Raw genomic sequence first — 15,909 nt, 5'->3', positions numbered from 1 at the left:
CATCTGCTCAGTCTCTTAACAAGTCTGTTAAGAGTTTGGATTTTGATTCATAAAAGCTGGTATATCAGTCGAGGTGTATCATTTAGGAAAACGAAAAACCACAGCTAATATTTTATCAGAGAGAGTTTAATATATGGAAATGGTTAAACAAGTACTAAAGGACTGAAAGTGCAGAAGGGGAAATAGAGAAGGAACATTAAGATAGTAACTGTGGGGAGTTCCCGTCGTGGCGCAGTGGTTAACGAATCCGACTAGGAACCATGAGGTTGCGGGTTCGGTCCCTGCCCTTGCTCAGTGGGTTAACGATCCGGCGTTGCCGTGAGCTGTGGTGTAGGTTGCAGACGCGGCTCGGATCCCGCGTTGCTGTGGCTCTGGCGTAGGTCGGTGGCTACAGCTCCGATTGGACCCCTAGCCTGGGAACCTCCATATGCCGCGGGAGCGGCCCAAGAAATAGCAACAACAACAACAAAAAGAAAAGACAAAAAAAAAAAAAAAAAAAAAAAAAAGATAGTAACTGTGGGCAGCAGCTTGTACCCCTAGACTGAAAGAACAAAAAGAGGAGCTTGGGATCATTAGAATTTAGATGCTTGGCAGTGGGGCCCTGCACAGCTGGGTCTTGAACCTCTGAGAAGGGGGTGCCAGCCAGCCAGTGCTGATATTTCTGAGGGGCAGGATGAGGCTGGTTCTAAGCGCTTCTAAAGAATCTGGAAGGAACAGCTGCTGTGGGCCCAGGAGCTACTGTTGAGTCAAAGGGAGCCAGCAAAGGAGCAGAGTCCCCCGCCCTCTTCCCTCCAGCCCTGCCGGAGGTAGTAGTGGTGTCTGCTACTGTTGGAGCTTAACTGCTGTCCAAGGAGGGGTATTTTCTCGGGCTCCAGCCTCACGAGCTCACTGTATAGAAGGGTGGCTTTGGAGCTGAGACAGAGGGAGGCTGGTCCTCAGCTCACTGGTTCTAAACACATAAGCTTCCCGGGTCTGGATTCCTCAGTTGTGCGTGGGGACCGTACTCCCCTGGGAACGTCACTGGAGGGTTTTGAAGGTTAGAGGAGAGGGTAGATCTAAAAGCATTTGACGAAGCATAAACATCAAAGCAGCTAAGAAGTGGTGCCCCACCAATACTTGAATTTACTCTAATAGGAATTTCCTAGAGGAAATAACGGTCACCTTCCAAACCAGTGGATCGGAAGCTAACAGGTGGTAGTTAAGCCTCCCATGGTCTCCCTTACCTTCTTCTCTTCGGGTCATACTAACACCCAAGATACCAGCTTGAGAGTCTTCCAGGGAAAATGACCAGGAAAGTTGTGTTTCTGCTTTGGTTGGTAAAGCGTGGTAATGGCCTAAGTGCAGGCGCCACGAGTCACGTGGCTGTGCTTTGAGCAGGTGACACTGCTGCTGATTGTGCCCCGGGAGGGGCAGGGGGGATGCTCAGAGCTGAGTGAAGGGCAGCAGAGGGCCTGGTGTGTGCCTGTGAGGCTTGGGCAGTTGAGGAATTCCTGTGGGGTCTCTTGTTCTACCTTGAACATGCGTGTGGAGTTTGCACTCTCCTCTGTGCCAAGCATGTAATTGCTTTAATGTCAAAATTGTCACGCATCTTTGAGTACAACCTGATGCTCTGTGTATCCTATAACCTCTTGTTTTACCCCTTCTCGCAGGGCATGGCCTGCTTGTTTGGGAAGGACCAGGCCTCTATCCTTGAGATTTCTTTTTCTGTGTTTGCCCATCCTTACCTTGTTCTTCTGGTAGGAAGGAGATTTAGAGGTCTGAAGGGAGGCGGGAGGAACTGGCAAATGAAAACCACATATGTGTTTGATACCATAATGAAAAGGAACGGCTCTGGACTGCTGGTGGAGGTTGGGTATTTGCTGTCATCAGAAGTATAAAATAATCTTTGCTGATTCGGCCTACTTTCTCCTTAGGTTCTAGGGCCCAATTCGACTGCAAATAGTATCATGGCCTCTTATCAACAGCAGAAGACTTCAGTTCCTGTTCTTGGTTAGTATTTTTTTTCTCTTTAAATTATTACACTTACTATGGAGAAGGAATATCTTTTTGTAGATGTTGAGAGGCTATTAATATAAGGAGAGATTGGGTGGTCACTACAATTTTCCTCCAGTTCTAAGACTATATCTTTTGTAAAATTAGTTTAATGCCTCTAGTATTAGGAATGTGGGGGGAGGGGATGGGAACTCCAACATGACATTAAATATATATATGTTTTATTATTTTATTTTATATATTTATTTTTATCTTTTTTTGCCCTTTCTAGGAACACACCCGCTGCATATGGAGGTTCCCAGGCTAGAGGTCGAATTAGAGGTATAGCCGCCGGCCAACACCACAGCCACAGCAACGCCAGATCTGAGCCACGTCTGCAACCTACACGACAGCTCATGGAAGCGCTGCATCCTTAACCCACTGAGCAAGGCCAGGGATCGAACCCACAACCTTATGGTTCCTAGTCAGATTCATTAACCACTGAGCCACGATGGGAACTCCTAAATATATTTTTTTTAAAAAATTGTTCTATATACACACTTGTCAGTTCATTGGCAAACACTCATCCACACGAGCACATAATAGTTGAAGTTTGAGTCTAAACAGTCTAATTTGCATGTCCATTTTAAGGATTCTTCTGAATCATCATTTTGGTCTATTGGCAGTTTTGCATAGTGTCTTGGGGACATTGTCACATACCTTGATTAAGAGCTGAACCTTTTTTTTTTGTCTTTTTAGGACCCCACCCATGGTATATGGAGGTTTCCGGGCTAGGGGTCTAATCAGAGTTGTAGCCGCCGGCCTATGCCACAGCCACAGCAACGCCAGATCCGAGCCATGTCTGCTACCTACAACCACAGCTCAAAGCAACGCTGGGTCCTTAACCCACTGAGTGACGTCAGGGATAGAACCGAATCTGCATCCTCATGGATGTTAGATTGGTTTCCGCCTAAGCCATGATGGGAACTCCATTTTTTTTTTTTTTTGAAGTTTTTTCGTTTAAATGCTATCCTGTGATACCATTCTGATTGAAATAGCTTTTGTTAGGGTCAAGTCGCTTCACTTTAATGGCTTATGTTGCTACCAGGAGTAAGTAAACCATCTTCCATTCCAGCTGAGCTCATGTATCCAGTTAACTGCTATGTTTGTAGATTCCCTTCTTCCTGGAGGGGACACAGCCTGCTTTTTGTATCAGTCCCAAAATGTATTTCTGAGGTGCTAAAGATTCATCTAAGACCAGAGGCAGTTGGCTAATTGTTTAACGTGTCTAATCCAGTTGTGATTTCTGCCTTTTCCTCATTGCTGGCTTGATGCTGACCTTCAGGTCAAGTCCAGTCACATGTTTCCCCTAGGGTGGTCTAGTTGGTTTTATTGAAGAGCACTTCCATTTTCCAGCTGAGCCTTAAAGTTTAAAATGTTGAGGCTCTTCATTGTCAGAGTATGTATTATCAGTGTCCCTGTGGTCACAAGGCAGTGTAGGAAAACAGAAGTTCTCATAACCCCCAAATAGGCAGATGAGCTACCAATGTTCTCCTGGTATATGGACAGAACAAGGTCATGGGTACACTCATCCTAGTGTCCTTGGACAAAGTCGTTTAATTTCACCAAATCTTGCTTTTTTCCAATGTTGTGTGCCCATTGGGCTATCCTCAACCTCAGTACTGTTGCTATTTTGGTTTATATTATTATTTGCTATATTATATATAACAAATTATATATATATGGTTAAATCATCTTTTGTTATGAGGGGCTCTCCTGTGTATTGTAGGATGTTTAGCAACATCTCTGGCCTCTACTAACTAGATGCCAGTACTACATACCCCCTACTCCTGTTATGATAACCAAAAATATTCTTTAGTTATTGCATAATGCCCTGTGGGTGTCAAAATTGTCCCCAGTTGAGAACTGTTGGGCTATGGTGACTTCCAAATACTTACTAAAAACTAACTATTCATCTTTTTTTATGTATGAGGATGATTCTTTTTTTCTGCAAGGGCCAAAAAGTGAGAGAATTCATAAAGTGCTCTGAAAGATTACACAGTTGTTTAGCCTTATATGGAGATTTTTCATTTTAAAATGCAGTGTAGCTTTTAGTCCTAGGATGGCCTGGAGGTTCCCAATCTCTAGAACCACCTCCCATTCCTCCCCTTCACCAAGATCCTCGCCTTTTGGGGGGGTTCTCAACTGGTGGTTCATAGACTCTTAAGGGATCTGCAGATAGTGTATTTCTGCAATTGTATGTATTTTGTGCATTTAAAAATATTATTCTGAGGGTTCCACCATCTTTACCACTCTACCAAAGAAGTCCAAAGGTTAAGAATTAACCAGTCTTCAACATGTCCTCATAGAGTGTTGACAGTAGTGGTTTGGGCAGAAACTGGGGTGAATGAGGCATACCCCTCTCAAGTGAATGTACCTAACTCCTAGTTGATCCCCTGATCCTCCAGAGTAAGGCTTGGTCCTTTCTGGTAAGCCCATCTGTGACTATTTTTTCTTCTCTACTCTAGGTTGCTGGTACCAGCCACCTGTGCTTACTCACCAGACTTAGATCCAAGGTCAGGCATTTAGGTCTTTCAAGGTTGTCTAGGCAAACCTGCAGGCTATGAGAGTGGTTCTCTAGGGATGTTTGAGATGCCATAGCTCTTCTATGAATGCTTAAATGTGTGTGCCTTTGGGTGCACCTGTGGCTCAGGACCATAGTAAGGCATTTGGGCCCCTGTATAAGAGGTAGAAATCTATAAGATAACACCAGCTAACAACCCTTGTGATCACATTCTAGAGGCCACACACTGGTGTTCATGTGTTTGTCTCTGGTAGTTTCATCTGCTGTGTGAGGTAGGCATTTGAATTCAGTTTTACAGGTGAGTAGACTCAAGTCACACAGCTAGTTGATAGCAAAACAGTGTCTGAAGCCCATGTTCTTTCCACTATTTTGTACTGCCTGCCAGTGTTGGAGACAGGGCAGAGAATGTATTGGGGACTGTTCTAAAAAAAAAAAATCAGAGGTCCAATTACAAACTGTCCTGCAAGAATACCGTAGATCATGCTGGGCCCTAGAAGGGCTTCCCTGGCCAAGAGGGTCTTTATGTTACTTTGGTTCCTCAGTTGGGTTAGAATGACCAACATGGGCCAACCTCCCACAAACCCATACCATCAGCCCCAGAACCAGAAGCCTTTATCGTGAGCCCATGTCAAATTCCAGTTGTATACCCTGTAGGCTGATGGAGAATCCGGTCTGGTCGGAGATGAGCAGCTGGTGCTTGAAGTGTCTTGAGAATGGCTGCATGTTGTATTCTCATAACCATAGTGCTGGTAACCCAGGATACATCTGCCCCCAATTTTTTAAAGGGGGAAGTCTACATGGTACCTATTCCCTGAAGAGTTTTTCCCTTAAAGATACACATATTTTGCTTATAATATCCTGGGTTTGTTTCAGCAGCCAGGCACCATGATGGTTTGGTAAGAACTGGTATTGAGACATAAGTGACTGTTGGAACTTAAAGAAAGAACAGTTAAAGCAGACATCTTTGTCAGTTCTTTCCAGGCCTTCAGAGTTGCTGATGAAGTGTGAAATGGATCTTGTGCTTTGTGGGTGACTGAACAGCATACTAGCATACCAGTCTCATTTGAAGGCAATGTCACACTTCCTATTGGTGTTTATTGAAAGGGGTCTCCTTATAAGTCACAACAGCATTTACTCTAGATAACCTTTTCTTTTCGGCATTTTAGGGCTGCACCTGTGGCATACAGAAGTTCCTAGGCTAGAGGTCAAATCAGCTGCAGCTGCCAGCCTACACCACAGCCACAGCAACGCGGGATCCAAGCGCAATCCAAGACCTATGCCACAGCTCACGGTAACGCCAGATCCTTAACCCACTGAGCAAGACCAGGGATTTAGCCTACATTGTCATGGAGACTATGTCAGATCCTTAACCCACTGAGCCACGATGGGAACTCCATCTATCTAATCTATCTTTATCATAACTCCCCCTTGCAAGCAGAGTTTAACAATACTATAGTGGGGAATGCATAAAAAAAGGGACAGAATAATTTTAGAGGTAGTTTGTCCCCCAAATACTTAAGCGATCAATATAGAATGCATGTTTTTTTGGTTCATAATCACCCCCCTTGCTCCCTTCCCCTCACCCCAACCCCTGCTTCTGTTTTGGCAAATGTATATTTTAAGGTAGATGCTACAGGTATGACGATCTCCTTGCATCAGAAAATAGAGAAACACACAATGGTGGAGGGAAATATGAGGACTGTTTAATACTGCAGGAGTGAACATGCTGGCTCATTTCCCTGTGTATGGGATGGGTGGTCACCCAGCAAAGCTGATGCATGGCAACCAGAGCAACCACGCTTCAGCAGTACTTAGAAGCACCTTCTGTAGAGGAAGAAAGGCCCATGTTCCTCATACTCAAAACGGTGGACCCACAGTGGCTGGAAGCCCTGAAGCGAGGCCAGGATGGAGCCCCCCGTCCACACAGCAGTATCTCTTTCGGGCAACACGTTTACCTGGGGGGTATCATTGGGACACATGCTGCTCAGCTCCTTCTGCAGACGGTTAGGGAAACCGCTGAGCATGGTGCTCCCCCCGCAGAGCAGGATGTTCCCCATGAGGTCTCGTTTGAGGGCGACGTCACACTTGTTAAGGCAGGACACCGTCTGGGTGTGGAGGCCCAGCTGCATGGACTTGATCAGAGAAGGCTTGAAGAACATCTCTGAGCAGAGGAACCTTTCCTGGCACAGGTATATCTGCTGCCCATCTGGCAGGGTGTACTGGATCGTGTGCTCGTTGGCTGGGACTTTCTTCTCTTCAATGGGGTCCAGGGCCACAAAGCAGCATTTCTTCTTGATGTCCTCCACAGTGCACAGCTGGTCCTCGGTGAAGTGTTTCCCCGAACTGTTCATCAGGCTCATCAAGTAAGTGGTCAGGTCAGAACCCGCGTAGTCCAGTCGTCCAGTGATACTGGGCAAAGGATAGCCCTCATAGATGGGGACGACGTAGGACACACCATGGCCCACCTCCACAACCAGGCCGGAGGTCCTCCCGTAGGAATACATGGACAGGCGGGACTGGTAGGCGATGTGCATCGCGGGAGTTTTGAAGGTCTCAAACAGCATCTCCGCGTACTTCTCTCTGTTGGTGTGTGGGCTCAGGGGTGGGTCCGAAACCAAGACTGCGTGCTCTTCAGGGGCGATCTTCATCTCTTGGTGGAAGAGATATTCCCAGATATCCTGCACCGTATCCCAGTCCACGATGATGCCATGTCTCAGAGGATTCATTAGCTTGAGACGAACCTCTGGGTTGATGAGCTCGTGCCCCACAAATGTCTCCTTGCGATTGTCCCCAGTTTTGGCGGTCTCCATGTAGGGCTTGCCCACCGTCGAAGAGATCCTATGGGTGGGCTTTGGCAGCCCGGCAAAGCCGCATTTACAGTAGCCCGTGCCAAGGTCCACGACTACTGCTTTGGTCACCTCCAGCTTGGGCTTCTTGACTGCTGGCGATTTAGTAGGTTCTTCTGTCTCCGAATGGTTGCGGCGAACCCACACTGCCCGCTTCGCTGGGCCTTCCCTCAGGGAGGCCGTCTGGAGGCCCTGGGTCTGCAGGGAGGCCTGTTCACCCCCTCCCTTGGAAGGCCCATCCCCTATGATTGCTGCCTGTGGAGCCCACATGCTCTCAAGAGCCATCTTGTTCTCAGAAAGTTCCTCAATCCCACAGGCTTCAAGGCCTGAAAGACTTAAATGAGAGGGCAACTTGAGAATTTCCCCAATGATGACATCACTGATTATGACATAATCCGGTGACCCAGGGCTTCCCAGATACTGGGAAGTTTGTCCTGTGTTAGGGTAGATTTGGGATAGTGTTTTTGAGGTGACTTACTCTTTTCTAAATTTTGTAATAAACCCTGTTTATCCAATCAGTTAATATTTTTTGAGTGCTGTGTACAAGGCAGGCAGCAGTTAAAAAAAAAAAAAGGCAAAAATCTCTGCCCTTTAGAACCGACGTTCTAGTCAGTGGGGGTTGGGGAGAGACAGGCAATAACCAAAATAAATATATGTTGGAAAGTGTTAAGAGCAAAATGGAAAAGCAAAGCAGGGAAGGGAGCAGGGCAGGGTGGCTGTGTTCATGTGCTTGGGCAGGGCTCCCTGAGACAGTGACACTTGAGTGAAGACCTGAAGGGGTCAGGGAGGGCTCCACGTGTGTCTTGGGGAGTGGCAGGTGCAGATGACAGGGGTTTAGAGCAGGGGTCTACAAAATCAGACCTGCGGACTGTTTTTATAATAAAGTTATATTGGATCACAGCTATGCTCACTCATTTACATATTGTCAATGGCTGCTTTTGTGCTACAACCTCAGAGTTGAGTCATTGCAATAAATACTCTATGGCCTGTAAAGCTAATGATGAATATTGACCATCTGGCCCTTTATAGAAAAAGTTTGCTGATCTCAGAGTCAGAGGATCCCAAGACGACCAGTGTGGCTACTGTGGAGAGAGCCCAGAAATGTGACATGGGAGGAGGGCTGGGGGAGGGTGAGCGGCTCAGACCTCACAGGCCATTGCTAGGACTTTGGCTCTGACTCTCTGTGAGGTTGAAAGCACTGGAGAATTTTGAGCAGAGAGTTGACACTATATGATTTAGATTTCAGCAGGACCAATTGCGGCTGTGGTGACTCTGCCCAGCAATTTTGTCCTGCTTGTTTCTTAGGGCGACCTTCAGAGGAATTACTGCAGACACTCATTTGCACACATACTCCTCCTTCGTCCAGGTCATTGGGTTGGCAATGAAATTAGACCCTATAGTCCCACTGATGAGAACATCAGGGGTCCTGGGTGCATAGCTCCCCCAAGGATATCCAGCCAGCAGTGTCAAGCTCTGCTAACTACAACTTCTTCCCAGGGGTTTCCTATGGACACATCATGATGGGACCTGACACATGTCTCTGAGGCTGCTTGGCTGCTGTCTCACATGTCATCTCTGAAGCCAGGCATGTTGGTGCTGACACCTGATGCTCTCAGGGCACCCAGAACCCTGCCTTAGGTTATATAGCACCATGCTCTCAATAAAAGAGGCAGTCACTGCAATGGTGGGCTTTCTTTTTTAAGGAAGTTACTGGGATGTTCTTTGTTCCTTTTGGGATGTGAGAGAAGAAAATGGCCAAGTCCAGTCTCATGAGCCTTGTGACTATCTGATGGGGGCAGTTTCTTAGTTCAATGGGGAGAGGAGGAGATGGCCTTGAATTTTGAAAGACAGATAATAGGAAAGTACTTTTCTCTGGGATAGCTGAGAAATAGTTTACTTACCTCTGCTTTTCAGGGGTTTACATGGCCAACTTGGGTTGCTTGACTTTATTTCAAGAGGACTTATAACCAAAGGTGTATTTAGAATCATCCACTTTCTTTCTTCTCAATCTACCTTTTGAATTCTGAGAAATCTGGAGTTCTCAGCATGGCTCAGTGGTTAACGAACCCGACTAGTATCTATGAAGATGTGGGTTCAATCCCTGGCCTTGCTCAGTGGGTTAAGGATCCCACATTGCTGGGGCTGTGGTGTAGGCCGGCAGCTACAGCTCCAATTTGACCCCTAGCCTGGGAACCTCCAGGGGTGAGGCCCTAAAAAGAAAAAAAAAAAAAAAAGAATTCTGAGAAGTCTGCAGCCACCTAGTACATTTTTTACTGCTCTGGATTCCTGTAAGAGCCTATATTTAGTGTCCTATTGATGCCATAACAAATTGCCACAAATTTAATGGCTTAAAACCCAAATTTATTATCTTACAATTCTGGAGGTTAGAAGCCCATAGTTAGTCTTAATGGGCTAAAATCAAGGTGTCTAAAGGGCCACATTTCTTCTAGAGTCTCTGAGAGATAATCCTCTTCCTTGCTTTTTCCAGCTCCTAGATGCTTCCTTGGCTTGTGGCCTCTTCCTGCATCTTCAAGGCCTCTCAGACGTTTGCTTCTGTTGTCACAACTCCTTATCTGACATTGACCCTCCTGTCTCCTTCTTCTTAAGACCCTTCTGATTACTTTGGACCCACCCAGATAATGGAGGGTTGTTAATCTCCCCATCACAAACTCCTTGGCTTGTACTTCAAAGTCCCTTTTACCATGAAAGCCCACGTATACGCAGGTTCCAGGGACTGAGGTGTGGACCTCTTTGTGAGCCCAGTATACACCCTCCTCACTCGACCTGTGCATCCCACTGCACAAAGACACTCGAAGCCCGACATGCCATTTCATAGGCTTCTCCCCATGCTCGCTCGGCCTTAGCCCTTTCTGTTGTCATGGGTGGGAGAGAGCTTGCTTAAGGCCATTTGCTCCATCTAGTCTGTGTGGTCCATCAGCACAGGGGCTCTCAGAGTCCACCCTCACATTCTTCAGGCTAAAGCCAACGACACTTTTCACTCCTTTTATTGCGCCCTGCAGGCTTATGTATGCCTGGATGCTCTCTCCTAGTGGAAACCCTTTCCCCTTAGCTATCATGTCACCTTTTGTGACCCTTCTGTCTGGGTCAGCACACGGTGGTATCAACGATGGAAGAATATAAAGACTGATGACACACTGCACCCAAAATTTCCACTGCCTGGCACACCCAACTTTGCACTCTTATCACTAGCCATCTAAGGCACACGTGGGCTCCTGGGGTCTCTGGTGAGATCCCTCTAGGTAGAAACGCTACATTGCTCATGCTTTCTTAGACCATATTTTCTCATGGGATCGCACTGTTTGGTTCTTTGTCCCAAGACTAAAAACCCATAAGGTGATACTTCTTGAAAGGACCCCTGAGTTTGTCTCTTTTTTTGGAGAAGGTCAGTTTGGCGTGGAGGATCTTGTAGGAACCTGATAAATTTGTTCCTTCTGGAGGACAGGCCATCTTTGCTTGGGCAAAGGAAAGGGATTCACCCTTCCTTCTCTCTCATTTCCCACATCTCATCATCTGATGTAAATGCAGTGCTTGAGGTGAGAGGTGTCACAGGAGCCTATGAGAAAGGGTCTTAAATGCTAGATTAGGAGCTTGGATTGAATTGAGGGTAGTTGAGAACCAATCTATTTGATTAGATATTACCTTCTGAATTTCTTTAGAACCTGCCCTTTCCTCTCTTCTACCCTATTATAGCCCTGGCTTAGGCCACCTTCACATATTTTTAAATTTTTTTTTATTTAAAAAAAATTTTTTTATGCTTTCACTTTTTTTTTTTCTTTTGCCTTTTCAGGGCCACACTGCGGCGTATGGAGGTTCCCAGGCTAGGGGTCTAATTGGAGCTGTAGCCGCCAGCCTACACCACAGCCACAGCAACACAGGATCTGAGCTGCGTCTGCGACCTACACCACAGCTCACAGCAATGCCGGGTCCTTAACCCACTGAGTGAGACCAGGGATCAGACCCGCAACCTCATGGTTCCTAGTGGGATTCATTTCTGCTGTGCCACAATGGGAACTCCCACTTTCACATCTCAAAAGAATTTCTTCAGTGTCTCCTTTCAGATCTGAGAGTCTTGTCCCTCTATATTACAGCTAAACACAAATCTTTCTAAGGTTTGGTCCCAGAAGCCAAATCTACTTTCTTTTTTTCCTTTTTAGGGCTGCACCTGTGGCATATGGAAATTCCCAAGTGGGGGGCGGGGGGGAGGGGGGGACAGGGTTTGAATTGGAGCTGCAGCTGCCAGCCTACACCATAGCAACAGCAATGCGGGATCTGAGCCATGTCTGTGACCTGTACCACAACTTGCGGCAACACCAAAACCTTAACCCACTGCGTGAAGCCAGAGAGCAAACCTGTGTTCTCATGGATACTAGTCAGTTCTTAACCTGTTGAGCCACAATGGGAACTCCCCTATAAGCAAAATCTGACCATTCCCCTGCTTGAAGTCTTCACCGGCTCCCCAGCTGTTGCCAGTTTAATCCAAGCCCTTACCTCTAGCATTTTAGGCCCTGCTAGTTGCCTCTATGACCTCCTTATTCTCATCTGTTTTTCCAAACACCTTTACTGGAAGCTCCCCACCATGCCTCCCTCTGAACTTTTACTCAGGCTGTGTTCTCTGTGTGGAATGCCTTTCCCTCCTCTTAGCCATCTGGCAAATACCTACTCATCTTTCAGTACGTAGGCAGCACCTCTCTGGAGAACTTTCTGACTCCCTTCCTCCTTTTGTACCTCTGTTCTCCCAAGAGATGCCCACCTGCAAATTCCTCTTATCCATTCACCTTCTTCCTGGCTACACTGGCCACTGCTTAGGGTCGTGTTGCTATCACTAGAGCCCTTACACTCTTTTAGGAAACCTGGTCCTTTGGAGTTGATGAACTTGAAGTACAAACACTCCAAGAACTGTTTACTCTCAGGCAAGTCATTTTCATTCTGAGCTTTGATCTATTTCCTTGGCTCTGCCCACTTCCCAGGATTCTGTGAAATGTCATGTGAGGTGCCTCCTCCAGAGTCTGGCTTACAGTAGGGTCTCAAACACTTATCACCCTCTCAGCCAAGAAGGTGGGGAGGAAAAGGTGTTCAGCTAATGAGCGGGGGATTAGGAATGAGGATATAAGAAGAAGGAGCAGAAAACTCTGAGACTCAAGTGTGCTTGGATTTCTAAAACTGTACTGGCCCCCTGCTCTGTCCTGGAACCAAGTCAAGCTGGACCGATGAGGGTGGGGGTGACAGAGCAAAGGCCCGTCAGGGCCAAGCCCTCCCCAGGCTGCCGGAATGGGCCAGCCCACAGTGACATCACAATCACCAGGGGTTGCCAAGGCACTGCTGGAGGTGGATGCTCTTATTTCTCCCCACAGAGCTCTAGGATGTGGATGTGAGAAAGGCACGCAAGGAAGGCAGATGGCGACGAGGAACAACCCCAGCCCTATGCCCATGGGCACGGCTCAGGGTGATCCTGGAGAGGCAGGCACACTGCCAGGGCCTGATGCTGGCATCCGGGACACAAGCTCGGCCACCCAGCTGAAGACGAAGCCCAAGAAAGTGCGCAAAATCAAGGCACTCATCATTGACCTGGGTTCCCAGTACTGCAAGTGTGGCTATGCGGGCGAGCCGAGGCCCACCTACTTCATCTCCTCCACTGTGGGCAAGCGCTACTCCGAAGGGGCCGATGCGGGCGACACCCGCAAGGAGACCTACGTGGGCCACGAGCTGCTCAACATGGAGGCGCCTCTGAAGCTGATTAACCCGCTCAAATATGGCATCGTGGTGGACTGGGACTGCGTCCAGAACATCTGGGAGTACATCTTCCACACAGCCATGAAGATCCTCCCCGAGGAGCATGCTGTGCTGGTCTCCGACCCCCCGCTTAGCCCCAGCAGCAACCGGGAGAAGTATGCGGAGCTCATGTTCGAGGCCTTTGGCATCCCTGCCATGCACGTGACGTCCCAGTCATTGCTGTCCATCTACTCCTATGGCAAGACCTCTGGGCTGGTGGTGGAGAGCGGGCACGGTGTCTCGCACGTGGTGCCCATCTCCGAGGGTGACGTGTTGCCAGGACTGACCAGCCGCGCCGACTATGCTGGCGGTGACCTCACCAACTACCTGCTGCAGCTGCTCAACGAGGCCGGGCACACGTTCACGGACGACCACCTGCACATCATCGAGCACATCAAGAAGAAGTGCTGCTACTCAGCACTCAAGCCGGAGGAGGAGCTTGGCCTGCGCCTGGAGGAGCTCCGTGTGGACTACGAGCTCCCAGATGGCAAGCTCATCACCATCGGCCAGGAGCGCTTCCAGTGTGCCGAGATGCTCTTCAAGCCCACCCTGGTGGGCAGCAACCAGCCCGGCCTCCCCGCGCTCACGGCTGCCTGTCTGAGCCGCTGCCAGGAGGCGGGCTTCAAGGAGGAGATGGCCGCCAACGTGCTGCTGTGTGGCGGCTGCACTATGCTGGACGGCTTTCCCGAGCGCTTCCAGAGGGAGCTGTGCCTCCTCTGCCCTGGCGACAGCCCTGCAGTGGCTGCTGCTCCTGAGAGGAAGACCTCCGTGTGGACCGGCGGCTCCATCCTGGCCTCCCTGCAGGCCTTCCAGCAGCTCTGGGTCAGCAAGGAAGAGTTTGAAGAGCGGGGAAGTGCAGCCATCTACACCAAGTGCTGAACCAGCGGTGTCTCGATGGCCAGGCCTGTGGACAGGTGGCCACAGGCCACTCTATACACATTTACAGAATTTCACATAAAATTTTAAGGTATAAATGTCTCTTGTCTTGTCTGGATTTCTTGTCTGATAGCAGAAGGTGGTGGGGAGCTGGGCTTAGACGTATCAGCACCTTGTGCTCTGCTGGGTCAGGATCAGCAGGGGGGTGGGGGAAGCTCACTGGCTTCTCCTCCTTTGCCCCCCTCCCCCATGAGGGTGACATCATCGTAGAGCCCAGAGTGTGACTTCCTATTCCATTAGCTCTTCAGGATTCAAAACCCAATCCAACAGATACATTGCTTGCTTACTCATGGGCCAAGGGGGGAACAAAGGCTCAGATTAAGGGACTGGCTTGGGTCACATAGTTAAGTGGTGGGCAGGAGACTTACAGCTAGTTGTCTGTTTCTGCCCGCAGCTGCTTCACTGCTTGAGCGTCTCCCTAACCAACCCTCACTCCCTGCCCCCTTCAAAGGTAGAGCCCATGGGCAGTCTCCCGAGTGCGAGGCGCCATTTCTACCCATCAGTAGCCCTCTCTTTAGACCCTGGATAAAACTGCAGCTGTTCTGGAGTTCCCTGGTGGCCTAACAGTTAAGGATTCAGTGTTGTCACTGCTGTGGCTTGGGTTCAATCCCAGGCCAGGGAACGTCTGTGTGCCATGGGCATGGCCCAAAAAACCCCCTCAAATTGTAGCTATTTTTACAGAGAAAGAGACACTGAATCTGAAGGGAGTTAGAGGAACCAAGAGGCCACTTAGAAATCATGTGTGTCTCTCCCTCCTGTAGAAATGGGGAAACTGAGGACCAGGATGGAAGAGGCCATGTCAGTGGTTGAGATGAAGTCTCCTGACCCAGATCATGACTTCTAGAAAAGCAAACATGACTGCTTTAGTTTGGGCTGCTATGGCAAAACACCATTGACAGGGTACCTTATAGACAACAGAAATTTATTTCTTACAGTTCTGGAGGCTGAAAGTCTAAGATCAGGGTGCCAGCATGGCTGGGTCCTAGTGAAGGCCTTCTTCTGGGTTGCAAACTGCTGACAACTGGGTGTGTTCTCACATGGTAGAGAGGATGAGGGGGGCTCTGGGAGCTCTTAGAAAGGCACTAATCCCATTCATGAAGACTGCCCTCCCAAAAGTCACCTCTCAAAGGTATCTCCTAATACCATTACCTTGGGCAATAGGTTTTCAACATATGAATTTGGAGGCCTGGCTTGGGGGTTGGGAGCGATGGTTCTTGGCTACCTTTAAGCACTTACCAAGCATCTACTCTGGGTGAGGCCCAGAGCTGAAGACTGAGAAATGGCCAGAATGTGGCCCTTCCCTTGGGATCAAACGCAGCTACTGGGGGATCCAGTGGACAGCGACAAAGCCTGAGCTCAGTGTTCCTGGGGGTGGGAAGATGGAGGTGGTGTACTGGAAAACTCTTAAGCAGAGAAGTGCTAGGCGTGGTGACCACTTAGTAGCTTTAGGGCTGAGGGAAGAGCCATCCACTCTGTGGGATTTCAGCTGGTGAATGACTGTCTAGAAGAGGGTGGTTCCTGTCTCTTCTCCTACCCCCATCTCCCGACAGGGCTCATGACCAGGGCCCCAGGGGCAGTTGTCTGCGAAATCAGACATCGATGAGCTGTGCAGTCTGATGGGCTATCAAATATCCCGGAGCCACATCTTACCTGAGACAAAGACTACTGTTTGGGGGCACTCTGGGGGGCTGCCTCTGTGCTGGGGCCTGAAGCTTAGGGAAGAAATGGACATGGTCTTTGTCACCTAATGCCTTGCCATGTAGTCTTTCCCTGCTGCCTAAA

The 15,909-nt window shown here is 48.6% G+C and overlaps 2 protein-coding genes across 4 annotated transcripts in view; both read left to right on the top strand.

Moving 5' to 3' along the window:
- The first annotated feature begins 1,913 nt into the window (after positions 1–1,913).
- The window catches only part of LOC146407135 (uncharacterized), a 975,296-nt gene continuing 961,300 nt past the window's right edge, over positions 1,914–15,909 (top strand). Inside the window, exon 1 of the transcript XR_014825612.1 lies at positions 1,914–1,989. The gene's annotated coding sequence lies outside the window, so the exon portion shown is untranslated. The remainder of the gene's footprint in view (positions 1,990–15,909) is intronic.
- Positions 5,512–14,165, top strand: ACTL7B (actin like 7B). 3 transcript variants are annotated; one of them, XM_084992403.1, is made up of 5 exons: positions 5,512–5,846; positions 6,596–6,744; positions 6,864–6,918; positions 8,431–8,504; positions 12,774–14,165. In XM_084992403.1, exons 1-5 carry the CDS (start codon positions 5,832–5,834, stop codon positions 14,068–14,070), a joined length of 1,590 nt encoding a protein of 529 aa, XP_084848529.1. In that variant the 5' UTR covers positions 5,512–5,831; the 3' UTR covers positions 14,071–14,165. The 3 variants fall into 3 exon arrangements, with proteins under 3 accessions (XP_084848529.1, XP_084848520.1, XP_001924388.3); XM_084992394.1 differs by lacking the exon at positions 5,512–5,846 and having other exon boundaries at positions 6,244–6,744; XM_001924353.5 differs by lacking the exons at positions 5,512–5,846; positions 6,596–6,744; positions 6,864–6,918 and adding an exon at positions 7,789–7,870.

The sequence above is a fragment of the Sus scrofa genome, chromosome 1 (genome assembly GCF_054392235.1).
Source record: "Sus scrofa isolate SSC_HxYL_T2T_F1_AM1 chromosome 1, Sscrofa_HxYL_maternal_Yorkshire_Landrace_v2.0, whole genome shotgun sequence".
Lineage (NCBI taxonomy): Eukaryota > Metazoa > Chordata > Mammalia > Artiodactyla > Suidae > Sus > Sus scrofa.
Note: the sequence above shows the minus strand (reverse complement) of the source record. Positions and strands in the feature narration are given on the sequence as shown.

Bases quoted from the DNA above. Each gene is read 5' to 3' on its own strand.
- ACTL7B (XM_084992394.1), top strand. From the start codon at position 6,461: ATGGAGCCCCCCGTCCACACAGCAGTATCTCTTTCGGGCAACACGTTT. The intron at 6,745-6,863 runs GTATATCTGCTG...TGTCCTCCACAG, and splicing joins AGGAACCTTTCCTGGCACAG to TGCACAGCTGGTCCTCGGTG. The intron at 6,919-8,430 runs GTAAGTGGTCAG...GGCCCTTTATAG, and splicing joins CTGTTCATCAGGCTCATCAA to AAAAAGTTTGCTGATCTCAG.